At 42.6% G+C, this 26875-nt stretch overlaps 1 protein-coding gene across 1 annotated transcript in view; it reads left to right on the forward strand.

The window, feature by feature from the left end:
- LOC138452113 (IgGFc-binding protein-like) overlaps window positions 1–26875 on the forward strand; it is a 135466-nt gene that overhangs the window by 81702 nt on the left and 26889 nt on the right. Inside the window, exons 3-4 of the mRNA XM_069604952.1 lie at window positions 8175–8242; window positions 8416–8460. Of these exons, the coding sequence (XP_069461053.1) occupies window positions 8203–8242; window positions 8416–8460 (85 nt within the window). The 5' untranslated portion in view covers window positions 8175–8202. The remainder of the gene's footprint in view (window positions 1–8174; window positions 8243–8415; window positions 8461–26875) is intronic.

A 26875-nucleotide genomic window follows, 5' to 3' on the forward strand; every position in this document is an offset into this window, starting at 1 on the left:
CATAGTGTATATATACGGCTGCCTGGCTGTTCAAGTACAGATTGATCTTGAACAAGAGGGCCTCTTTTATTATACCAATACATACTTATAAGACACGTTCCTGACTTGCTGGTCCTCTCTTACCTCAAGAATGCATTGCCAATGGGGAATGTATATTGAATATAATACAAGTGTAATGCTGTTTTTCTGTGTCATCTTTCTCCAATTCCAATACTTGTCATTGATATCGGAGAATCTTTAATTCAGCTAAAATGACTTGACTTACCCCAGTTTTGTGGATTTCTTTAATTTACCTTAGCTGACCATTGGCTATGCTAATAAGGGAATGTAAATTACAGTGCACTATTTTGAAATACATGTCTAGATACAATATTGTTTGATTCAGATGTTTATACATGTGTGTGAAAGTGGGTGAAAGTAGAGAAATTGCATAAGCAGACAAACTCTTCTTTTCATTGACAAGCTTCCTTTGACTGTAAGTGAATTTGGTGATTTCCACAGTACCGCCACTGGTTGACATTCATAACTCCAAATTAAAGCTGTTTCTTGTCAAAGAATTACGGGCTGGGATTGTGTACTAGGTAAGATGATGTATCATGTTAAAATGAAGACTTATGGCACAGCGGGCATTGCGGACATAAGAGAGGAGACTGAGAGGTGAGCGCGCCCGCACAAGCGCCCCTCCCTCTCTTCACTATCCCCGGCACATAAGGCTACGATCAGGGGGGGCACATACACAAGACGTCGCCCTCAGGGCACCCAAGGAGGAAGCAGGGGAGGCGGCACAACCCCCGTGATAAGAAAACTCTGGCAGCCCTGGGGGGACCACACCACCACCAGCCACCCCCCCATACAATCAAGGAGGATGTCACGAGCAAAGGGGAAAGGGGCCCCCTCTCAACCCACATCGCAATCCCACAAACAGGACACAAGTCTGCTACAAATGTGGTCCTCAGAAGCCCAGGCAGTCCCAAGAGACAGGTCAGGAGAATAACTCCCTTCCGACACGTATCTCCCAAACCAGAGCGCTCTCCCCCCTACAAGGGACGATATGAAGGCCTGGTTTGCGGAGCTCCAGGACAAGTATATGTCCACAGTGCAGGACCAATTCACCTCCATGAAAAACGAGATGAAGCAGGCGGTACAGGACTTGAAAGTAGACGTGGCCAAGCTGGAGGAAAGGACAGACACAGTAGAGAGAATCGTACAAAATATAGAGGAGGAAATGAAACAGAACAGCGAAACACAAGAGCACTTGATCCGGCTGACCCATAACTTGGAAATCCAGTGTGAAGATCTGGAGAACCGTTCCCGCAGATCCAGCATCCGTATAAAGAATGTGCCCGAATCGGTGACGGACAAAGACCTTAAAACGGCGATACAAGAGGTGTTCAGAGATATAATCGAAGAACAAGAATCAGAGAACATTGGGATAGACAGAATTCACAGGGTGGGTCCGAGAAGAACTGGCGCCCCAGGGGAGAGACCCAGGGACGTATTAGCAGCACTCGCTTCCTACCCACAAAAGGAACTGATCCTATGGAAAGCGAGGCACCTTGACCACATTAGGATGAATGGAGTGGAAATAAAGTTGTACCAAGATCTCGCCTCAGCAACACTCCTAAAAAGAAGGGAAATGCCCCCATTGGTGAAGGAATTGGTGGCGAAAGAAATCAGATACAAATGGACGTTCCCATTCGGCCTAGTATTCGAGTGGGAGGGCAAGCAGAGAAGGGTGACTACCTGCGAGGAGGGGCTCAATATAATGGATAAGCAGGCGGAAGAGACGGACACAGGGGATAGCAGGACGAAAAGGGAGACCCACAAAAGGTTGAGAGGATGGGAGGTAGTGAGACAAAAGAAGAAACCAAATGGCTGGGGGAAAACAGGGAAATCAGCAGGAGACCACTAGAGATGATCCACAGGGCCACCGGCTCGTCCCCACTCGAAGGGAGAGGACGGAAGAAGATTAACTAGAAAACCTCGGATTACCAAGTAGAACAGGCCCGGCGGGGGAATGGGAAGGAAGTACCCGAGGTAGAGGATGAACCAGGGTTTAGGACCCCCCGCACAGTTAATCCCGAGCTATGAGAGGGCAGGGAGCGATAGGCGCAACGCCCTAGCAACCTTAGGTGCCTGGGCCCTCCTCGGGATAGAAGTTGAATTCATGTTAATAGTTGGGGGAGAGTTGGGAAGTTGGGGGGGAGCAGGGTGGGGACAATCCGGAAGAGCGAAGGGATCACAGTATACGGGAACGGTATTTGTACAAGCAGAGTAGAAGAGATGCGGAAGCTCAGAATTTTCTCACAGAATATAAGGGGGCTGAACTCACCGGTGAAAAGGAAAAAAATGGAGGATATACGATCTGGGCGCAGGCGAATGCTGGGGAAAGAAGAGCAGGAGTACTGATTGCTGCGAAAGGGGGTCTGACGGCAAACCTCATAGACACTCGAGTAGACAGGGAAGGGAGGTTTGCATTTGTTAATATCTCCTTAGAAGGATATAGACTCACCCTAACGGCAATATACTCGCCGAACACTGGGCAGGACGGATTTCTCCGGGATACCCTGGGGAAACTGGAGGAATTTGCGAAGGGAGAGATAATCCTGGGAGGAGACTTGAACTTAGCCTGGCAACCTCACATAGATAGGAGCGCGGGGGGAACGCAGCCACATGGGACCCCTTCCAAACGATTAAAGCAAAGGATGGTACAGGTGGCACTACGAGATGCATGGAGGGAAATAAGGGAACAGGACGCAGGATTCGCCTACTACTCGCACGTGCACAACACGATGTCGAGGATTGACTATTTCTGGGTGTCGGTGGGACTGATGGGTAGGATCCAGGATATCGAAAAGGGAGCGATAGCGCTGTCAGATCACGCCCCCCTATGGCTCGATGTACAGGCCCCCGGAAGGGAGAGAGGTCTCTGGAGATGGAGAATGCTGTCTGACATTCTAACGGACCAGGTGCAGGGAGAGGATCTAAGGGACAAAATCAAGGAATACTTTGATCTAAACGACAATGGAGAAGTTCCACTGGGAACAGTCTGGGAAGCCTTTAAGGCAGTAACACGGGGACATGTCATAGCACAAAAGGCAGCCAAAGACAAACAACATCAAGAATGGGAAAGAACGCTCAAAAAGAAACTAACAGACATACAGGAGGAGCTAACACTCCATCCCACTAGAACTCTCAAGAAAGCAATGAAACACGTGCATGGTCAACTAGAGATGCTCCGCAACAAAAAAGCAGAGATATCCCTACTTTATTTAAAACAACGACACTACATCAAAGCCAACAAAGCAGACAAATATCTTGCAAGACAACTTAGAGAACAACAGAAAGCAATGACGATCTTGGACATCAAGGATGCGCAAGGTGTACCACATACTAACTCAAAGGACATAGGGGGGCTCTTTAAGGAGTTCTACCAAGAACTATATGCAACGGAACACCCGGACGAAAAGAAACAAGACAAGTTCCTGCAATCTATTCCCATTCAGACAATACCAGAAGAAGACAAACAGGCTTTAGACTGAAGGATTACAGAGGAAGAGGTCCAAAGGGCAATAGCGGGCCTCCCCAAGTCAAAGGCACCAGGCCCGGATGGCTTCAAGGCCCAATTCTACAAAAAATATGCGGACACTTTAGTTTCATTCCTGACAAGGCTGCTAAACACATTCAAGGACACTGGGAACGTCACCTTCTCCATGAATGAGGCAAAAGTCCTTGTGTTCCACAAAAAGGTAAAGACCCCACTCTCCCGGCCTCATACCGCCCGATAACCTTAATAAACCTAGACGCCAAAATCTACACTAGGGTACTGGCTGCCAGACTATCACCACTCCTCCCGACCCTTATAAACACAGATCAATCAGGCTTCATCCCAGGTAGACAAACACACGACAGTCTAAGAAGAGTCATCCACCTTATAGAAAAAATTGGCATCACCCACACACCAGCAATCCTACTTTCACTAGACGCCGAGAAGGCCTTTGATCGGGTTGAATGGTCCTTCCTCCTTAAAACGTTGAAGCATATGGGGTTTGGAGAGCAGTTTATAAATATGGTTAAGGACAACTACAACTCCCCATCGATAAGAATAGCAATAAATGGAGAGGTCACTGGGAGGGTGGGGATCACAAGGGGTACGAAACAGGGATGCCCCCTATCACCTCTACTATATGCCATATTTTTGGAGCCTCTCCTAATTAAGATAAGGGAAACGGTGGGGGTAAGAGGGATTGAGATGGCGGGCAGGCAACATAAAGTTATTGCATATGCAGACGACATGCTATTGGCCCTGGAGGACCCTATGAACTCCCTGACAAGATCCATAGAAATATTGGAGGAATTTGGGGTGATCTCAGGCCTGAAGATTAACAAGAATAAATCAGAGATTATGCTCCTTGGCGGAGACAAGGAGACAACAGAAACAGTTGCAGGCATGCTAAGTCTAAAAATGGTGGAAGGGGGTATCAAATACCTGGGGGTAATGCTAACACACAGAGTAGACATGATTTATAAGAACAATTACACACATCACCTGGCTAAAGTCAGACAGGATCTAGAAAGATGGTCCCCGCTTAGGATTTAGTGGTGGGGCAGAATCCAAGCAGTAAAAATGAATATACTCCCCAGAGTGCTATACCACTTCCATGCCCTCCCAGTGACAGTCCCCAACTTCTTCTTCAAAGCACTATCCAAAGCCATATCCCAATACGTGTGGAATAGGAAACCACCGAGGATCTCTAGAGCCATTCTCACGGAACCTACCAAGGCAGGCGGTATGTCCCTCCCCCACTTCAAAAAATATTATCAGGCAGCCCAACTCTGGATCCTCAAGGAAAGGTTGGGGGGGGGGACCAACAGACGATCTGGGCAACACAAGACAGGGCAGTGGCCAGGACCCCCCTAGAAGACCTACTATGGAAACAAAAACAACACAGACACCAAACCTCACAGTTAGTGAGGTCATGAAAGCCACCCTCAACGCATGGGACGACCAAACCAGGAAGGGAATAATGACCACCCCACTGGCCCCCTTCACACCAATCTGCCGTAACCCTCAGTTCCCCCCGGGACAGGAATCCGGCGCCTTTGAGAAATGGGAAACAGCTGGATGCAGGAAATTAGGCGAAATGATCCAGGATAATGAAATACGATCGTTCGAGGAATGCAAAAACATGTGGAAACTAACAGAGACCGGCCGCTTTAGATACGAGCAATTAAAACACTGGCTAAGTACACCAGAGATCTTCCAGGCGGCCTCAAGGGACCTCACACCATTTGAACAGTACATAATTTCCAACCCAGGAGACAAAAAACTGGTGTCAACCCTATATACCCACATTAACACACAAGGAGAGGAAATAAAATGGGCATACATGAGGAGATGGGAAGCCACGCTGGGGGAAGAAATAACCAGGCAGCAATGAACTCTGGGCGGGCATCCCGAAACTCACCAGCGCAGTCCAAACCAGAGAAATGTGGCTGCATAACCACACAATGGCACTACACCCCAGAAAGGCTCAAATCAATGTACCCGGCAACGTCGGATCGCTGCTGGAGGGGGTGCCCGGACGCAGGAACTTGGAGGCATATCTGGTGGGACTGCCAGGGGGTACAGGGTTTCTGGAAGGAAGTGCGTCTGGAAATCCAGAAAATGTTCCCAGAGGCAGACCAAATGGGGGAAAGAGTGTGGTTGTGCGGATTTAAAGGCCCACAGGCCAAGAGACTCCACAAAGCAAAATGGAGGAGCTTCATGGGTTTAATCATTTCAGCCTGGGCAACGATAGCCCAAAGTTGGAAGAAACGAGACCCGCCGCAGGTATTCACCTGGCTGCAAAAGGTGTGGTCCCAAATGACCATGGAAAATATCACGCACCATCTCCAGGACCAAAACAACACGTTCATGAAGGAATGGGGACAAGTCCTAGAATATTTGAAATCAGACTACATGGCCCAATGGTGCCCACATAATATTAAAATATCAGACATGTTCAGTACGTAAATGTTCCAGAACTGAAAACTGATGAGGACCCACTCTTCCGGGGAGGGGGATGGGGGGGGTTGGGAGAAATAATTGTGTTAATGTTTATTTTTGCATTAGAAAACAATAAAAAATATGTTTTAAAAAAAAATGAAAACTTAAATCCACAATGATTCAGACAGGTGTGAAATTAAATAATGATGTTAGAAAGATTAAAGATACAATTTTGAAAACACAAAAGTTTGAAAAAATGAAGCAACCAGTAAAAATAATCAGGGCGCAACAGGTAAGGTAGTTGACAGGTACTGAAATGGATGGATATGAACTTGCTTCAATATTAAATGAAAAACCTTTTTTCTATAAAGGGCGGAAGGAATCATACTTATGTGGAGATTGTGTGAATTGCAGTCATCAGGGTAAATTAGGAAATGGTGGGTTTACACCTGTTAAAATATAAAAAGTATTGCTTGACTACAGGTCAGGGAACATGAAAATAGAAACTATGCATGAGAATGAGAAACAGGGTTCAAGACGCTATCTTTCACTGATCAGTAATGCTGCTGTTAGGAAAAGTAACTTCATTTAGCCCTTGTTAACAAAGACATTTGTATTCAGATGTATTGGGTCCTATAAGGTGTATCACAAAGACCATTCCAACAGAACTTTGCACTAGCTCAACATGCAAAGTATTGAGCTGCGACCGCAGGCCTTCAATGGTCATTTCAAACGTATCCAAAGAGTCATGTTGAGCATGCATATCTTACTCCAAGGATTAGCACTATGCCACAGCATCCATCTGTTGGTGTAATGGTGTATAATATGGGGCTTCTCAATCTATTCAGTCTGATGAGCAGGAATCATAGGAACAGGTGGGAACAGTGTGACAAAAAACACCAAGGTGCAACAGAAGGAACATTCTTCAAAAACACTGAAAATCTCAGGGAACTTTAAATGCAGGAAGGACATCGGAAGTATGAGAGCCTTGGGTAGAAGGCAATAAACAATGTTTGAGAAGTATTGTGCACTGGAATATTCTTAACTTTATAGTAGGTGAGGGGGAACTGGTAGCAGGAGTGCTGTGCAAGTCGTATTTGTATTTATTAATTTATTAGGTACTTTTGCCAAAGCGCCATAAGCTGGAACAAAAATGAAAAATAAAAATAAAAATGGAAAGGGAAATATTCAGACATGTTAGATTTTAGATCGAGAATAGATCGTTGTTTTAAGTGACAGGGGAACAGAAAGTACTTGAAAATAGATGTGATGTGGAGAGGAAAATATTTCCAGTATTTTGGAGCCAAATGTGTAGAAGCATGAACACGAGATTGGACACCGGGTGGTTCAGTGACTGTTTGTAGAAACTAGTATTGAAATTAAAGGAATTGGGTTGGAACTTGAAAGATTGATAAACGAGAATAGATAAGGAGGATTGAGTCCATGGAGACATTTCTAAATAATGAAGAATAGGCCAATTTGAGTTTATTTTCTACTGTCAATTTCCACAACACAGCAAATCATATTTGGCCCCATTCCCCTTTGCTCAAACTCACAGTGACTCTTAGCATGTTAAGCTCAATATTTTATTGTGGTGTGCCAAAACGTGCAGTTGTTTGAAAAGTAATTAAATACACATACAAATGCACTCTATGTTTGATACTTTCTTATTGCTCTCATTTCTCTCTCATTGTCCTCTGTGTCTGGCTCCCTTTTGATCTTTGCCTCTATGAGAGCCTGTTTTCTGTTCTCTCTGATTTCTCTCTGTATCTTATCTCTCTCTGCCTCCCATTAATTTGCTTCTCTCGATTTCAAACTCTCTACACACTCTGTCAATGTATCTTCCTATTCACCCTTGTCCTAGCCACCTGACTCCCTCGCTATCTTTTCCTTCCATGTATGCTGAATCCCACTCCCCATTTGACTCTCCATGCTTTACTTCTCCTCGTTATGTTCACGCTCTCTCTGTCTCACTGATACCAAAATCTGTATGTCCCCCTTTTCCCCCCCTTTTAGTTATTTCCCTCTTTCTCTGTTGATGCCAGGGCCTTTTTTCCTCCTGCAAGATCTCTCTATTTTCAATCTTGTGTGCCCTACCCTCTTTTGTATTACAGTATTCCCATTTTAAGATCATCTAAAACATGATGTGCTATCATCTTATGTATTGTTTTGTTTTTGTCTCCAGTTTGTTTTGAATACACAAAGTGGTCAAGATGAAGCTTCATGGTACTGCCTGCCAACTCCTGATTTTGAGTAAGTTTGTATCTTTAACAATTAAGGGCCTGATTCATGGAACGTTTTCCTATAGGCTTGCGCCATTATAAAACACTTCCATGAATCAGCCCCTAAATGTATCCAGTAATGAAACCAAGGTGTAATGTTGGCATTGACTTTACTTGATAAATTGAAACGTGTATTTCTTTCAGTGTTCACTTTGGTCATCGGGGATCAGATTGAGGCTCAGGAAACAGGTAAGCAAGCATAAAACATTGAACTCAACCGGGCCAATGGCATTCAGGTTTGCTGGGGTGCAAGTGCATTATGGAAATATTTGGTATATTCTAGAATTGTCTGATGAGCATGCCTCCGTAATGGCAGCCACTCATAAAACCATGCCTCCCGGGATATTGATTTCCTAGATGACTCATGATTCTTGGCCTGACCCTCAACATAAAAACAATAAGGGCCCACAGCCAAAATAACCCATTGTCCTCTCTTTAATCAGTACTCTGCCTCTCCTGCTGGCAGAGAAATATTCAGAAAGTGAATTGTAGGAAAACACTGTAATCATGTTTCATGGATTGTTGATATTGCTCTGAGACACAGCCTCATCCCTTCTGGAAGATGAAGCCCAATTTAGAGCATAGAAATAGTATCGTGATCAAGACCAAAGATGTGTGACAAATAAGAGGACATTATTTTTTGTATATTTTTAATTATTTGCTGCATAATATGAGTAAAAAATGTAACGTCCCTTTAACAAATGTTTTTCATTGAATTTCACAGGTTTTCATTAGTGCAACTTAACCATAACGTCCCTTTAACAAAGTTTTTTCAGTGAATTTCATGGGTTTTTACCAGCGTGTGCTATTTTCCTACAACTTACTAATATCATACTTACCCAATATAGCAATATTTGTGTACAATTTATAAAGTGTCACCTTAAAACTCTGCCATTTCCCACCTTCTAGAATCATTTTTAACACTTCTATACACTTTTTGCAACTATTTCAACAAGTTTTGCATCCGTAGACGTCTACGAACATCTGACTTCATTTCAGACCTTCCGGACAGTGCCACATGACTATACGCTGGCGCCAAGAATGATGACAAGTCCAAGAACCCATCCGCATGTCACGATAAGATCCATGCTTCGCTGACAGTTCGGAACTGCATTTTCTACTGATCTTGGAACTTTCAAATACAAAATGTCCCTTGCACAGTTCCAACACCTATTCCTACTCATTAACCTTTACCAGTCTAGTACACAGTACATACTTTTAGCAAAACTGCTATTTATCTTAAAATGTCATCAGCTAATGCCATCCCTCCTCCCGAAGAGCCACCACCACTGCTGTAATCAAGGAGCATGATAAACACTGCCCCCTACCTTAGAAACAACACACACACAACATTTTCTCCTGTGCACCTACTCCTCCATATTAGTGTTTGGTGCCTCATCCCTCATTTCCTCCCCACCTTTCGATCTTAGCTCTCCTGCCAAAGAAAAAAAAACATCCAAAAACAACAAAAGAAATGTTCCTTTAGCAACCACCATTCACAGTTAAAAAATAGAACTAAAGAAAATCCGTATAGATTCCATCTACTTTATATTTCTCAGTAAAGTACATAGACTCATTAAGATTTTCCAACATTTCCATTTGCATTTTGTGTTATGCTAATGGCAATATTGCAGAGTTCATCCTCCGTTCCAGGGACTGCAACGGTTAACAACAGCCCAGGTTATCAGCCCAAGCATAGAGAGGGTGGATAACGAGATCTCTGGAGCATTATCCCCCTATTCCAGCCCCTGTAATGGGGATGAAGGCCATTAGCACCCTAGGTTACCAAAGCAGGAACCCAGGGTGCTAAAAAAAGGATTTTTCTTCCTACACCGGGACGCCTGCAGCTTCCTGGTGTAGGAAGGAAAATCCTTTTCCAAGATGGCCACCTTGGAAAGGGAAGGCGGGGTTGCATTCAGGACCCCTCTTCGTTTTCCATGGAAGACTGTAGAAGGTGAAAAGAGAACCCTATGACCTTATTACTACAAGCACATTTTTCTTCCCTTTCAAATCTATCCCAATATTGAATAACTTTACCGGAAAAGCCAGTCCCAGGTGGACATGGCCACTTTAACCCCATGTGTTGTCCCTCATTGTCATGGCCAGTAGCCAAATTGGCCGGATCTTGACCTTATTCCATGACCCGGACAATCTGGCCACTGCCCATGGCCACAGGCTACACCAAAGTCACCAAAGATATATCACTATTTTTCTACCTACATTAGGACACTTGTCAAAAAATAAAACACTGGCACATTTGCAAAACTATGCTTTCAGGTCCTTGCCAATGCTCCTTAGGCAAGTTTGCTGGAAATCCACCCATGTTTGATTTTTTAGAAAGTGTCAAATGTATGCACAAACAATCGTCATATAACCTAGCCCCCACTTGACAAAACCGATTCAGACTTTACGAAAACATTTATATCTAGATCTATAATCTTTTTGCAAACCTTTGTGTAGATTGTCAAATGGCACAACATTTATAAGCCTTTACAATATTTTAGGACCCCATATTTGTTGCCCGCTCTTGACAGAATTCCACCAAACTTCGCAAAAACATTTATATTTAGATCTATTATCAGTTTGCCAAATTAAGTGTAGATTTGTCAAATAGCACCTTATTTATAAGCCTTTACATTATGTTGGGACCCCCTCTAATTTTGCCCCCTCTTGACAGAATCCCACCAAACTTTGCAAACTCATTCGGAATCAGGTCAGTAATATAATTGCACATGCAGTTTCATTGAGTGGTGCCAAAGTTATATGTCATCCAAAAACTGCCCCCAAACATCTAAAGGGTCCCCAAACTTTTCAGGACGGTTCACAGACTTTCGTGGCAAAAAACCCTGGTTTTTTGCTTCTTTCAGCCATATCCCATCCCATCCTCATCACCCCTCACCTCCCCAGAGATTATTTGATACGCTTGACAAGTGCAATGTTGACTTTTTTAATATGTTTTTACTGCGATGTCCTCGGGCACCGGCCACTGTCCGCGAATCCAAGATGGCAGGTGTTTCCAAAAATCTGACGCACTTCACGCTTTTCACCATCCAATCAACGGGCACGTCCGTGTCCGTGGACACTACGTTGCCCTCTAAGCCAAACAGAGTCCAGTCCCCGGACCGAACAGGGAAGTGTGTCCACGGGCCGTAAGGCCTTCGGCCATGCACCCAAACCTCTAGGCCCTGGCCACAACCACCGCAGCATAACACACCCATAGAATCAAACACCCATCAAATATCCACAACCCAAAAGTGTGTGTACTGTTTCATTTGTAGAGTCTGCATGTGAAGTTTTGGCTAGGCTATGCAGTTAAGATTGTAGAGTTTGTAACAAGGACTCTGTCATATGATACCCATGGAAGTGAACATTTTGGATTGTGGTGTATGGTTAGATGTTTGCTTGAATGGGTGTGTTATACAGCAGTGTTTGTGAGTCCATTGATTTTATACTTACTGGTTGAGTTTTTGTGGTTGTATGCAGTTTTTTCATGACATGGGTAATTGGACCAGACATACATTTTTGATCTCTGATAAAAGAAAAGATCATATGTTGGAGTAGGTAGTTCATAATGAGTTATTGCATTGCATAATAGACATTTCTGTATTATTTTTTTACCCTCATATTTAGTACTTTACAAGTACTATAGTTCAAGCCAGTGTACTGCACAATTTGCTCAGTTTCTGTGTTTGTTTTCTAATTCATTGGGTCTGTGGGAAAAAAATCCATGCTGGAATAAAATAAAAACTTCTATGTTGTGGTACAATATATTTATTTCATTGTTTTATTGTTTATTTCTTGTTTCTTGCTCATCTTCTATATGTTGGCTTGTTGCTGATTTTTGAGGCAATTAGATACCTGTTGGCATATTCTAATTGTTTATTTCTACTTTTATGCTGTTCATCTATCTGTTGGGTTCTTGCAGATTTGTTGGGGCAGTTAGATACCTGTTGGTGTATTCTAACTGTATATTTCTTGTTTGATTTTAGTGGTTTTATCTGTTTGCTTGTGCAGAATCTTGGGGCAGTTAGATACCTGTTGGCATATTCTAACTGTGTATTTATTGTTACATTTTAGTGGTATTTATTTATCTGTTTGCTTGTTGCAGAATCTTGGGGCAGTTAGATACATGTTGGTGTACTCTAATTGTGCACAGTTTTGAAGTTGAAGTTTTGCTTATGTTCATACACAGATAACGTATAAAATTTTGGTTTTAAGAATATTAAGTAAGCGTTTCCAAGATTTGCTGGTAATCTCTGCTTTAGAGTAATGGTACTATCATTACATTTGAACCATCCATAATTCTTTTTTATATATGCAGTGTAGTGACCTGCATTGGTTGTGGCTCCTGCGTGGTAGAGTCTACCTATTGTTGTGAAGGTTTTCTTACCAAGTGATACTTGACCATGTGTGAATCCAGTCAGTTTACAGTTTTTTTTGTTACCATCTGCATTGTAACGTAAAAGCATTACTATTACGTATCTACTAAGTGTCTGTATTTGTAAGGTGGAGCGATTATCTGAATTGCAGGTAGTACATAATCTGCCATGGTTTGCATTTTGTACAAGTTGCTGAAATGGAATGGATTCACAGTTAGGTATGGATACATACACAAAGCGTTCATTAGGGACTGTTAGTGTGCCACATGGCCGCAAAGAGTGCATGTATGTTTCCACATGTATGAAATCTGGAAGATTTCATTTATAGGTATGTTTTTGTTTTCCAGTACTTGTAGTAAGTACATTAGAAATTCTTGTGGATCTTCTTGTGAATTTATAGTGAGTTTGACCATTCCAGCACAGTAGTCCAAATCTTGTCTTATTCCATGAACACTGTAATTTGCATTTCTATGAAGGACTAACATTTGCTAACACAATTGGTCTGTACTGTGTAAGTAAATGTTGTCAATAATTGGTAGCAATTGGAATATAACATTTATTGCTACATTTGTATTTGAAAATTTGAATGGGCCTGACAGTTCTGTGTCGAAGTCATTTGTTCGGAGTGTGTGTTGCTTCTTGACCAGTAGATTATTCTTTGGTTGTGGTACTTGATGAAGTATTAGTTTCTTTGAGGAATTGCAGTGAGATCCTGTATCATTTCAGTTTGAAGTAGTTTTCTTTTACAACGTTTTGCTTTTTGTGGAACAGGATAGGTTTTTTGGATGGGGAGTGTAGAGTGAACGCAGTCTATTGTATTATAGAATGCAAGGAATATCAGCATGTACTTTACTTGCATCAAAGTTAATTAGAAATAGCCCTCAAGTGTACATGAGCGTGATAGTGCTACATAGCTTGTGCCTTCTTTGAAGACTCTGCTACCAATATCTATCAATGCTTTATCTAGGGTAAAACCTTGTGATTTGTGAAAGGTAACTGTGTATGCTAGAGTTAGTGAAAATTGTTCTCTGCGTGCATACATGTCTTTGAAAAGAAGGAAGCAGGCTGTTGAGCGTCCTATCCTTTTAACTTCTGATAGTTTGTCAAAGAGAATATTTACTAATTGAATGTTGTTGTCACATGGGTATGTTTGAAAGCCAACAATTGCACCAAGTGCTCCATTAACTAGTCCTTGCTCCACATCAAGATTACGTTTAAGCATTACTCTACAGTTTAAAGATAATTTTAATATTTTCTTTAAACCAGCTGTGTTGTTGTTGAGGTTTCTAAGTCATTTAGTCTTGTTGTGGCTTGCTGACACATGGGTAATGTCATACCATGTACGTCCAGTTTATCTGTGGAGCAAATTTGAATTATTGGTTGCATTTCTGTTTTCAACATTGTTTCATTGAATTTTGAACAGCTTGTAAGAGTTGGCATCAAGGACATACAATTGGCATTTTTCTGTGCTAATTGTTCCAAGACATCAGTAGCACACGAGTTATGGCCATAGAGTGCATGGATGTGCCTGGATTTTAATATTGATTGTGTTTCTTGAGAAAGTACACCAACTCTAATACTTTTTAAAATGTTGGCATATGTGAGGTCTGCAGACGGGCGCAGGTTTTCTGTTAATTCACTGTATTGGAAATGTTGACAAAGGTTCACATTTCCTATGCTGCCAATAGTTTTATGGCACAGTTTGTTCCCTAAGGTTTTTAAAATAGGTTCACCTTTCACTGGTGTCAATTGAAGAAGATCTCCAAAAACAATAATGTGTTGTACTCCAAAGAGCTCTTCGTAGACTGTTTTGAGGACCTCTTGTAATCTGAGGTGAATCAAAGCCAACATTAGGTTGGAGACCATCGCTCACCTCATCTATTAGCAGCATTTTCATTTGTTTGAAAACTCTGCGTAGTTCCATTGCAGCTTCTGTGGAAAGTTTGTAATAGTCTAATTTGTTTTGGTGTTCTACTGGAACGATAAGTAATCGGTGTAAAGTGATACCGCCTATGTGGTAGGCAGCTAAATCTTTTGGGGCAGTTACAACAGCTGACAGTTTGTTGTTTGTCAATTGTTGGAGGAACTTGCTGATGATTTTGATTAAGAACGTTTTGCCTGAACCAGCTTGACCACTCACGTATAGCAGTATAGGTTTGTAGTCTTGGCACGTACAGTTTTTATTTTCATGTTGCACACCATGTTCAATTTGTTTTGTTATTTCTTGGAAAATGCTGCGCTGCTCATTGTTCAGTTGTGATTTCAGTACAGCAAAGTCTTCTGTAGCTTGTTCATACTGACACATGGTGTTTTCTACTTCTGTCATGGCTAATTCTGCCTCATTTGCTATTAGTGGCTGTCCAAGTGATTCTTGGCTTCCTGTTACAGAAGGTTGACTACTGTCGGGAGTGTCCACTTCTAGTTGGGCCTGGAGTTCTTCTTTGTGTTGCTGTTCATTGTGCAACATTGTTTGGTACTGTTTAAAGTTTACTTCTGTTATAGTGCTTTCACTTGCTTTGAAAGCATCTTCATAGGAGTCATATGTATCCAGTAACTCTTCTTCTACTCTCCATGGTTTAATAAGTTATAGCAGGGACATGTAATACAGGTCTTTATGTTGAGGAGTTCTTTATGACAATTTGATATGATTAATTAAGATGTGTTTGGTAAGTTTCACTAAGCTGCCTTCGCAATTAACAACACAGTATCTGCCTTTCTTTTCATCTGGTTTAATATTATATTTGTATGTGAAGTTTTGGGCTATGTGGTAGTGACCAATGGCTTCCAAAGTGGTACTCCTGTTGGGGTAGTCTGTGTCTAGTAAATTGTTTTTCAAAATGTCTTGGATGTTGGGATCATTTTTGGCTATTGTTTCTATGCCCTCATATGATTTGAGAACTCTTTTTCTAGATTTTGCAGGACCAAGATTTAGGCATACTATATTGTCAGATTTTTCATACAAGACAGTACTGGTTAATCGGTCTGCAGCTTCATAGAAGCCACATGCTCTATGAGAGAGCATTTTTATGCCTAAACTGTACAATTTCTGTGATAGTGTTTTGTCAGATGATATGACATCCCAGAGGTCCTGAAGTTCTGTTTTCTCTGCTTTGGTTAAGTAGGCTTTGATATATCGTGCAACTGCAGTGGAAATGTCTGCAATGTATTGCACATCTATGTTTATATTCCATAGGAGGGCAATGATTGCATTGTAATCATTGATGTATTTTGATTCTTCTGTTCTTTTTATGTAATATGTGTTCTTATGTGACTTACCTTTGACTCTATGTATGACTGAAGACATGAAGTTGTTTACTTCACCTGTTGCTGAAACTGGTCTAGGGAAACCAAAACGGCATTTGGTGTAGTATTTCCCTTTTCTTTAATATATTTGTGATGACAATTCTTCCCACATTTGTGTCTCTGAAATTGTAAACTGTGTGCATGAAGGTCACTATATGTTGTTTGTGAAGGGATTTCAAAAGTGACATATTTTTGGATGCACTGCAAAACAGTGGCATCACTGTCTTGACCAAATTTAGGAGCATCTTTAATCCATAATAGCATGTGGCTGTGTGGTGCTCCTCTGGTTTGGTATTCTTTTCTCCAAAAGAAGTGTTGAACTTCTCCGAGGTGAGGAACAGTCTTATTACAAATAAAGTGCAGCATTGCAATGAAGCGATGATCGAAATATCTTGATACATTTACAGGATGTAGAGAGCAGAGTTCTCCTGGTGTTTTTATATAAATATGTTTGTTTTGTTTTTGTTTGCTATGCGTAGGAAATCGTGTAAATCTTCCCATGCATATTCTGCACGGGCCAAGGCTTCTTATCATACAGCGTACATCTCTGTGAAATCAGAACCAATATTCTTTTGTACCACGCTTGTTTGCTAAAAGCTGTAAAACCTCATCTTTTTCTTGCACTTTTTGTAATAATTGCATCGCTGACATATTTTGAAAATGGGTACCTGATTTTAATGTGTGTGCAACTCCGTAGCATAGAGTTGCTAGTTCACTTTCAAAGAGAAGGTGGAAAATATATCCCCCATTTTTTCTGAATCTGGCGTCATCAGAATGCATTCGTAAAGAGTGATATTCTGATGCTGTTATCTGTGTGGGTCTATCATTGTACCTTCCTCCATTTCCAGTAGGAAAGAGTAGAGACAAGGCCTGTGCTTCTATACTTTTTTCCCATATGATGATTGGGGATCCTTTGGCTTGTCGCATTTGGTACGTTTCCAGTGCATCATCTATAGTGTCTTTAGAGTGTAAAGGATGAATTGTATAATGGTCTAAAATATTGGATTTTGTAGCAGAATTTGGAAGTTCAAATTGCAAAGTTTCTGGTGACTCTTGAATTATTTCAATGGTTTCTCTCAGGTTTTCATCAATATTAATGTCTTTGTAGTATTCATTGTTGTTTTTTAGACATTGCAGGGCTTGTCTAACTTTATGTAAGTGAACGAGTTGTTGCCATTTGTTTTGTCTTTTGTAGGTACGCCATTTACTAAGATAATTAAAGATTGATCTATTGGCCGTTGCACTCCTAGAGTGTGTTTATTTTCTTTGGGATCTAATGGTAAATAAACTATTTTGCCAACTTTGGGTTGTAATGCCCCGGTAATTCCGGGAATCACGGAGGCGGAATGGTAATGTCTGAGTATGATGGTAAGGATGATTGTGGAGGTGTGTCATTGTGCAGCTACATCAAGTTGGGAAGGCTGTTCTGTATTTGTGTGTTACTATACTGGGCTTCAGATGACAATATAAAGTATGCAGTTGGTAAGGTGAAGCACTAATACTACATCTAATGATAAAGGGTTAATACACTTGTTTGTTCTACAATACTAAAATGTTAGTGTGTTTGAGTAACAGTTAGAATATTATGTTAGTATTGTTCTTACTTTTTTGTATGGAAAGAGTAGGTTTCTTCCAGGTTCTTGTTTGTACTTCAGACGCTGCTGCTTTTCAGGAGAGTGGTCTTCACTGCAATTGTAAAACAAAGAAGTTAGTGAATATGTGTGTTTGTAGCACTTTTGTTAATGTAGACATTGTTTTTTCTTTGTTTTTGTAGTAGTGTTTTCTTATAACTGAGCATAGTATAAACATGCACTTTCCTTTGCCTATGTGCATCCTGTATATTTTATTTAGAATCTGTAGAAATGCCAATTTTATTCAGTGCTTTGTGTGCTTTTAAGGATTTATATATATTGTGATAGTTTTATTGTTTTTATTCTATGCACAGCTAGATAGCTACTTGTATAGTTACTGTGGAGAACCAGGAGAGGAAGTCTGTCTAATGACTGACATGTTAACTGGATGTTTTATTTAAAAATAAAAATAAACCACTTATCAAGTACTACCGCTATGAGGGAAGTTTCCTGCCTATTAAAACTAAAACTAATGGTGCTCGTCAAATGTTCCAAATGAAATAGTCTGTAGTCCGTAGTTCAAACCCCTATTATCTATCTTGCCGTACTGTAAAAGGGAGGCAGAGCAATAGCCTCTGTCTCTGGCAACCCAGCAGTTTGGATTACTCGCCAAATGAAAAAATTAAAAGTTAATCAAAAGTTCATCAAGTCCTGGATTTTATCGAAAAAGAAGAAGTTTTAAAAGTCTTTCAATGGTCGATAATCCAGTTCACAACCTCTCTACAGGTTCTGTTTGTCAAATGTTAATATCTTCCATGTGGTGTCCTCTTCCTCAGGAAAAATACAGTTATTTTCATTAAATCTTTGCTAATTCAACTAGATGGTTGAAACGCTCCAGGTTCTCTCTCTACATTTCTCTTTATTAAACTTTGTGGCTTTCAGACTCTCCAAAGTTCTCTGACCTTCTGACAGGCTTACTTTCTCTCGGTATCAGTGGGGCCTCAGCCGTTTTGGTTTTCTTTGTTCCTGCAAAGCTGTATGCTATCCCGCCTTGAATGTTAAAGTTCCTTAATTTGTATTGGCTCTCTGAAGTTCTACGGCCCTCTGATAGCATTGTTTTCTCTCTGCTCAGGTTTATCAGGCTCCCGTATCCTTGGTGGTTTTCCCTGCCTTGAAAGTCTCTTAGTTTCTCCGAGCTCAACAAGCCCTATGTTCCTCTGATGGTCTTTCTTTCTCTCTGCTTGGGTTTATTTACTCATGTAACCTAATCAGCTTCGCCGGCATTAAATCTCAATTGGTGTGGATGTAGCTAAGGGTCTTAGGTATCAGTGAGAGTTGAAATTCCGTTTCTATCTTTAAAATTGAAGAAGTTATATAGGTTTTAGTAAGAGGCGTTTTGCAAAATAGGCATGAAAATGAAAACAGAAATTCGAATTTGAAAGTGACAGATAGGTTTTATTATGCTATATTAATGACTATGAAAAAGAGGAGGCCACACATGAATCTTCAAAGTTACGTGGCCAGCGCAACCATTCACATGGTGGATACTCAATTTCTTTCTAGGATTTACTTTAGTTACTCAAAATCACTAAGGAGTTACGGTTTTGTAACACAGATGTGAAAAATCAGCGCAAGAAGGATTCTAACAATAGTAGGGTTATGAATTTAAAGACGGGATGGGTTGAGATTGGGTTGATACAATGCAGATATACTATGGGTCACTGTTCTTCCTATTAATACTTACAGTCATTTGTAATTAAATTGGACCGCCACGGTTCTGGTCATTGGCTTGGGTTAGGTCTACCGGCAGCAGGGCACCTCTGGAGGGATTGGATCCGCAGTGCAGTTCTGGTCAATTGGGACTGCCCCTCAGACAGGATTTTGGATGGGCCCTTCTAGTCACTGGACATGGCAGATTACAGGATGCAAGTTTCAGCGGGCAAGCCTTAATGGTAGCAAGCCAAGCTGAATCAGAATTATTCTTTTAAGTTTTGTATGTTTGAAATTGGGTATAGCTCGCAAGAGTTCAGCAATGCTAAAGTCTGGATTCTGCAAAAAAATTCTGGATCTTCAGAGAAGTCTGGAGTCAGCTACAAGATGAAGAGTTCTGGAACAAGGTGCTGTGCGGAAATATGGAGGGGTTCTGGAAGCAGTCTCCCTGTGTGGAGTGAAGTTCCTATATTTATACTATCAAATGTCATCACCAACTTTTATGGTGTGGGCAGAATATTTTTTTTTAAAATACGGCTGTGAGTGGCTGCAGGCACATGCTTTGTTTTGGTTGGAAGTCAGAACAGAGCTGTCATCTTTACGATGGGATTTAGGAACTCCCACATTGATTTTTACCAAAACATAACTTTGGTACAAATGTACATTTAAAAAATGATGTACCCTAATAAAAATGGACACATACATTTCACATTTGATTGTCTATATTCACATTCAATCCCCATCTTTTGAGAGCTGCCTTTGTCATTTTACAGATTTTTATCAATTTTAACCATAACAGTTTGGATTAATCATTTCTAATTCGGTACATCTCTGGGCGCTTATCAGTGGATCATATAAATCCAATCTTAGGTTTGCAACATTAATCCTTCTGCTACAATGAGAATTTTTTCATAGCTTTGGTTCCTTAAATGGTGCAGGTTTCATCAATGTCTTCAAATCAAAAGCCTGAAATTAGGTTAATGTCTACCAATTTTCAGATGTATCCCTCTTTAGGTAGTTAAGTTAAAGAGTTTCAACTTTAATCACAAAAAAGGATTTAAAATGTCTCAGCAGTTTTTTTTTTCTTTGTGCCTCCCCTTCAAGTCAACAGCTACCCAGTCCTTTGATCAGGGAGGTGTGTGCCCTTCCTGGAGAGGGAAGCTCCTTCCCCTCCCAGCAGAGGTCAATGCTCAGCCTGTCCTTTGTTCTTGGCTCAACCAGAGATGAATGTCTGATGCTCTCTTTGTTGTCAATATGCGGGAACCATTAGGCTTCCTGTTTTCAAGGGATTGTCAAGCTGAGATGTCAACTTTCCCAGGCCAGGCACTGCCCCATCAGAATTACTGGGTCATTGTAAGATTCACAATAAAGTATTTTTTAACACATATAAAAATAAGCACATTTTATAAGGGCGTTGGACATTTAAAATAATTAAGCCCTTCACAAACATGCTTTAAATAGGTGCATTTTGCAATTTCTTCCAGAAAAGGAACACATTTAAACTGGGTTTGACAGATAATTTCCTTAATCAGCTGCCAGGCAGTGAGGCCTGGATTCGTCTGACTGCCTGGACAATCTATGATTTCAGCACACTTTTCCTTCCAATAATTCACTGGGAGAATGACTGAATTTAGCACCAAAACAGCACAGTGGAGGTTGCCACTGATTAGAAAGCTGTATTTAAGGGCATTTTCAGATTTTAGCCCTTCTGTGGCCTTGTTTCAGGTGACAGGTGACAGCAGTGGTTCTTGTTTTTATCCCAACTTTGCCTGTGTGTGTCAGGGTGTGCAGCTCTTTTGTGGTTTATGAACCATGTGTGGTTTTGCAGATTTGGCGTGCACAGGGGTTATCACCACCATTTTTGGTAGTTTTCTTTCACCATTGGCAAAGGAGTGTAGTAGGGTGCATTGGCATGGGTAAAAATATTCCACACATCCCCCCAACTCCAGCATGACATCCAGTCGTGGGGGAGTCGGGCACATGGGATTATTTTTCCTTTGGTCCATGTGAAAAAATCCGGTTGCTTCTCCCGTCAGCGATGGATGCAACACACTCTCCTTGATGGTTCTGTTTTGAAGTGTGGAGCGACACCCCGGGCTCTTGTTTTTTTTTTTCTTTACGGTCCCCGAGGAGTCCTCCTTGGTGATTAGGTGGTGTTTAGTTCCAGTACTAGAAAACAGAACATAGCACGGTTATGGAAATGTCCCCACTAATGTTCCCCGAGGTGTGTAGTGGGGCAGATGCATGCACTGAATACAATTTACAATATTCCCTGCCTATATTTAATAATGGTCTTAACACTCTTTCCTCGTACGTACTCAATGGACATTTAATAATTGTTTTTAGATCTCTGGATTTTCCCCCTCTGGGTTCCTGGTGTGCTCTTTTATTTGCTGCAAAGTATGCCTGGGAAGGCAACTCTTTAGCTGGTTTATGTGGACCCACTTGTCTTCCCCTTCTGTCAAATTTCCCTTTGGGATGCGGATTCTGTAGGCAACTGGTGAAATTCTGTGCACAATTTCAAAAGGACCCCACCAACTTGGGAGAAATGTGCGCTCTTTGGCTTGGTTCCTTTGGAAATTGTACAAGTACACCCAGTCTCCTACTTGATATTCCTTTTTAGCTGTTTTAAGGTCATAGTGGGTCTTCATACTGTCGTCAGATCTTTGTAGATTCCGCTGAGCATACGCAAAAGCATGTTGAAGGTTTTTCTCAGATTCTCAACATACTCATGAGTTTCAGAGGCATTTATCAAGGTTTTCTCTTGGGTTATGTAGAGCAGATGCTGGGGTAGCACCATCCTTTGTTCAGTCCAGTCCAGTCATCACCTCAAATGTAGACATTTTGTTGCAGAAGAAGGGGTAGATCTGATGGCCATCAGGACAACAGGTAATTGAATATCCCAACTTGGCCCAGAATCTGCCACAAACTTTTTTAATATGCTGATAAGTTTGATTGTACCACTCAACTTCACCACTAGAGGATGACCGGTATGCAACGTGTAATTTCCTTTTGACCCCAAGTTTCTCCCATATCTTCATCATCACTTCACTTGTGAAGTGACTACCTTGGTCTGACTCAATCCTTTGGGGTAGTCCAAAATGCGAGAAGATGTGATTGATCATCAGGGCAGCTGCTGTTTCTGCCTAGCAATTTGGGGCTGGGCGACATTCCACCCATTTAGTAAACAAACATGTTACAGTTAACATGTACTTGTTCCCCCGAGAGGGGCGAATCACTGGACCAATGAAATCGACTTGCAAATCTGACCAAGGCAGTGTCATCCCTCTCTTTTGGAGGGGAGCACGGTTTGTGAGTGATGTAGGCTGAAATTGTGCACACACAAGACACCCCTTCAAGTATTGGTCAAGGTCCTGCCCTTGTGTGCCCAGTATGCAAACTCTCGCAAGATTTCTAATGTCGTATGAAACCCCCAATGACTGGCTGTGGCCGTATCATGGGCGTGATTTAGCATCAGGCTTCGGAATGAGGTAGGGACCACCCACTCAAGGGTCATGACCAGTTTTAGATCTCCTCACCAACAAACCGTCTTCGATTCGGAAAATGTTTGGACAATTCATCAACACTCTGAGGTCCTCTTTCCCAATGCAATCGGAATCCGTCAGGGGAAAGTTCTCAGGGTCCTCAATGTGTTGATAAAACTTACCAATTATCGGATCCCCTTTTTGAGCCGTAATCAAATCAGCATCTGGGGTCTCCTTACTCCACTGGGCAGTTGAGAGTTCATTGTGAGCATTTGTCTGGCCAGATGATCAGCTAGGTCATTTCCAGTTTTGTCTGGTCCCTCTACTTTAGACCCTTGATCTTTTTCCAGACCAGATCATCAATATTCTGTATTAGATTTCCATGTTTTAGTGGTTTATTGTTAGCACATAGCATGCCTCTGGTTTTCCAATTAATCAGGTGCTCCACTAACCTACTACGGGGACTGATTTTGTACCCAGTGAAGGGTTCTGGGGCATCATTCACCCATGCATTCCCCACGCCGGCCACAAGTTCCTATTCCCTGTTGTCAACATGGTAGGAGCACCCATCCACATAGACAGTGGGCATTCCCTCACACTTGTCTTCTTCATAGACTTTGTGTGGGGAATTAAGGTACGCCTACATGTTGTCCTTGATTTTAAGACTTTCATCCTCGAGACAGTTTTCTCTTGCACAATCATGCAAGCCAGCCAGACCTTGCGCGAGGGGACTCTTCTTGTTTTGGCCATATCTGACCTCCACAGGTAAGCCTTGCATTGACAGGATCCAGGAAATAATTTGGGAATTACTCACATTTCGGGCTTGGATTCTGTCACTTTGAAGACATTGCAGAGGCTGGTTTGGAGTCTCTACTATGATTTGTTCCCTCTGGATGGTCAGGCGGTAATTCTTCAATGCCCACACCGTTGCCAGGAGTGCCTTCTCACAATCGTTGAATTTTTCCTCCACAGAGGATAAAGTCTTACTCACATAGGAGTTTATTTTATTGACCTTGTCATGCTTTTGGTATAATACTGCAGTCAAGCATGTATTTGAGAACCCGTCTCCAAGAAGAATTCCTTGTTTTTGACAGGGTAAGCTAGGCAAGGCGCTTGTGAAAGGCTTCTTTTGAGTTGTCTTACTGAGTTTCTAGGGGTGTTTCACAAGTGGGGAAGGAAGCATCCTCTAAGGCTTTACACCCCCTTTCCCTCATGCCTCCTCCCTTGGAACGGTGGATTGTCGGGGTTCTCTCCCCGTCATTGCTCTGGAGTACCAGACCCTTGATTTGTGGAGTTCTGAGCCGGCATGCTCATCTGAGGGTTCTGCTGAGCCCTCAATGTTAAGATAGATTTCTGAACTCTGTCCTGGAGGGGCAGAGGTTCAGAAGGCCAGCCTAGTTTCTTGGAACAGGGTAACCTCTGGACAAGCCAGACCAATTAGGGTAGCGATGGCGGCGGTCAAGACTAGGTCTCAAGAAGGGTGAGGGTGACTGAAAGCCCACAATGTGCACACAAAGCAAGGACACTTACAAATTGCTCCAGGCAGGTGTTATAATAAAAATATAGACATATTTATTACAAGTCCTTTATAACATTGACCATAGTAAAGAATCACGGTAAAACTCAAGTAAACCAACACATCACAATCAGATACAATATATATATACAATTAACGAAGGGTCTAAAGAGTTCGAAGTACGAAATATGCAGACCACCTAGATGGGGAGGAAAACAGGCAATGCGAGTAATCATTAGACCCAGTTCGCCTTCAGCTGCCACCTAACTAGAAGGAAGTCCGAGCCCTACGAAGAGTGGAGCCTTGTGCTCAAATGTACCTGCACACGCTGGTGCCAACGGGCCAAGGGGAGTCTCTTCAAGGAAATCAGGCAGTTCAGAGCAGTGAACAAAGGAGGGAGAACAGATCTCCGCTACTCAAGCACGGCCTCCACTTGCGGGCAGAAGCAGAGCGTGAGTGCAAAAAAGGCGTGCTGTTTAACACAGCGGGGAAAAGCTACAGGCTACTGCAGGAGGGCGACCGGTTCCTAGCGTGGCTACTCACCGGTCCCCGATGCAGGCAGACCCAGGCTTCTCCGCGTCAGTTTCAGTGCTGGCAGGTTCAGATACGAGCAGGGGATGTCTCGGCATTGTGTAGATTCCACGGCAGAAGAAGTTAGAGTTGAGGATGTCCCAAACGCAGTGAACCCGCACAGATTGCTACCACAGCAGTGCAACGAAGCGGCTGTGTGTATTTCAGCCCAATGTACACTTCTCACTTCAGACCTGGGAATGCCAAGTGTACGCATCGTCTGAGAGTGTCAAGGACTCGAAATACAGCAGCAGTTGTTCCCACTATTCCAAAAGCTCGAAGTACCAGTACAGGCCTTCTCGTTTGATCAGAGGCAGAATGGTCTCACAGGGCGACAGCAGTGCAGAGGAGCAGTCCTTCAACGGGTCACCAGCGATTCCTCGGTTCAGCCTCTTAGTTGCAGGATACTTGGCTCCTTTATCCGTTGTTCGTGAGAACTCAGGAGATCGACATGGTAGTGGTGTTTCCAGCCTCCTCTTATCCAGAGTTCAATTCGCGCCAAAACGGAGAGGACCCAATGGGAGATCTGCTCACAAAACACTCACACCATAGGTGGACCTATCACGGACCACGGTGGTCCCAGGCATTCAAGACACACTAGACTCTCTGGCACCCAGGATGTGTATTGGGACCAGACATCCCAGCCCACATCCTGGAGGCACACACAAGGCGTGTAGAAGCCCGCGAAAGCATCTGTGTTTAGCGGCAAAGTACATGCCCAAATAAGGATGGCCCCGGGTCGGCTCGACCTGGGGAAGGTGAAGGGGCAAGACGGTCAACGGACAGGACAAAGAACCTTGTGGAATGGCCATTTTGGAAGCCAGGCCACCCATTTTGGCCAAACGCGAGAAGCGCGGTTAACAGGGCAAAAGGGAGTTCAAAACACAAAGAAACGATCGCTGCCACCAGTCCCGTCCTTGACATACTTGCACAGTTCGTTCTAAATCCATCAAGAGTTACTAGGGCCTGTAGAATGACTAGAGACCCAAGAGCATGGTAATGTAGGTTACGGTGCACTCTTGTGCCATGTTGCGCGAAAGCTGCAACATGAGAAAAGAACTATGGAAAACAACATTTCCCGGTACTGACTGTCTTAAGGGCATGTCAGTTTCCCCATAAGAATGGAGCGAAAGCCCAGAGGAGTGCAGCAGAAGGCTGCACTTCTCTGGCAAAGTCTAGATCAGGGTGTAAAACAACAGCAAAAAGTTTGGGGGTTGCCACATGGAAGGGAAATGACCTACAATATGAAATCTTTCCTAACCCTCGCCCCTCCCAGACTAAGGACAGGGGAACTAATCCACCCCTGGATGAGTCTCTTGTTCAGGTCGGTTAAACATTCTGGACAACCCATCAGCATTGCTATGTTGTACACCTGGCCTATACTCAATATTGAAGTCAAAGCCTTGAAGACTTATGGACCACCTAAGCAACTTTGGATTCTCTCCCTTCATGTTCATCAGCCACTTTAAGGGCTTATGGTCAGTTTGCACAGTAAAGTGGTTCCCATAGAGGTAGGGCTTCAGCTTCCGTAGGGCCCACACAACAGAGAAGCATTCTTTCTCTACTGTGGACCATCTGAGCTCTCTGTCCTTAAGCTGGCAACTAATGAAACCAATAGGGTGTTCCTTACCCTTCTCATCTACTTGCGATAGTACAGCTTCTATCCCAGTGTCAGAGGCATCTGTCTGCACAATAAAAGGTCTTTAATAATCAGGGGCCCTAAGGACAGGGGCCTGGCACAAGGACTCTTTTAAGCCGTTGAAGGCCTTCTCACACTCGTCGGTCCAAGTTACCTTCTTGGGTTTCTGCGGAGTGGTGAGGGCAGTCAGAGGGGCAGCTATGGTGCCATAGTCTGCCATGAAGTTGCGGTAATACCCCGTGAGTCCTAAGAAGGCTCTCACTTGGGTCTGTGTAGTGGGTTAGGCCAGTCTTGTACTGCTTGTACTTTACTGGGAAGAGGCTGTATCCTCCCTCCACCTACTTCATGTCCAAGGTAAACCACTGAGCCTTATCCAATCTGGCATTTACTAGCCTTTATGTTCAAGTGTGCTTTCTGAAGAGCCTGTAGCA

The sequence above is a fragment of the Ambystoma mexicanum genome, chromosome 1p (assembly GCF_040938575.1).
Source record: "Ambystoma mexicanum isolate Mex_15411 chromosome 1p, UKY_AmexF1_1, whole genome shotgun sequence".
Taxonomy (NCBI): Eukaryota; Metazoa; Chordata; class Amphibia; order Caudata; family Ambystomatidae; genus Ambystoma; species Ambystoma mexicanum.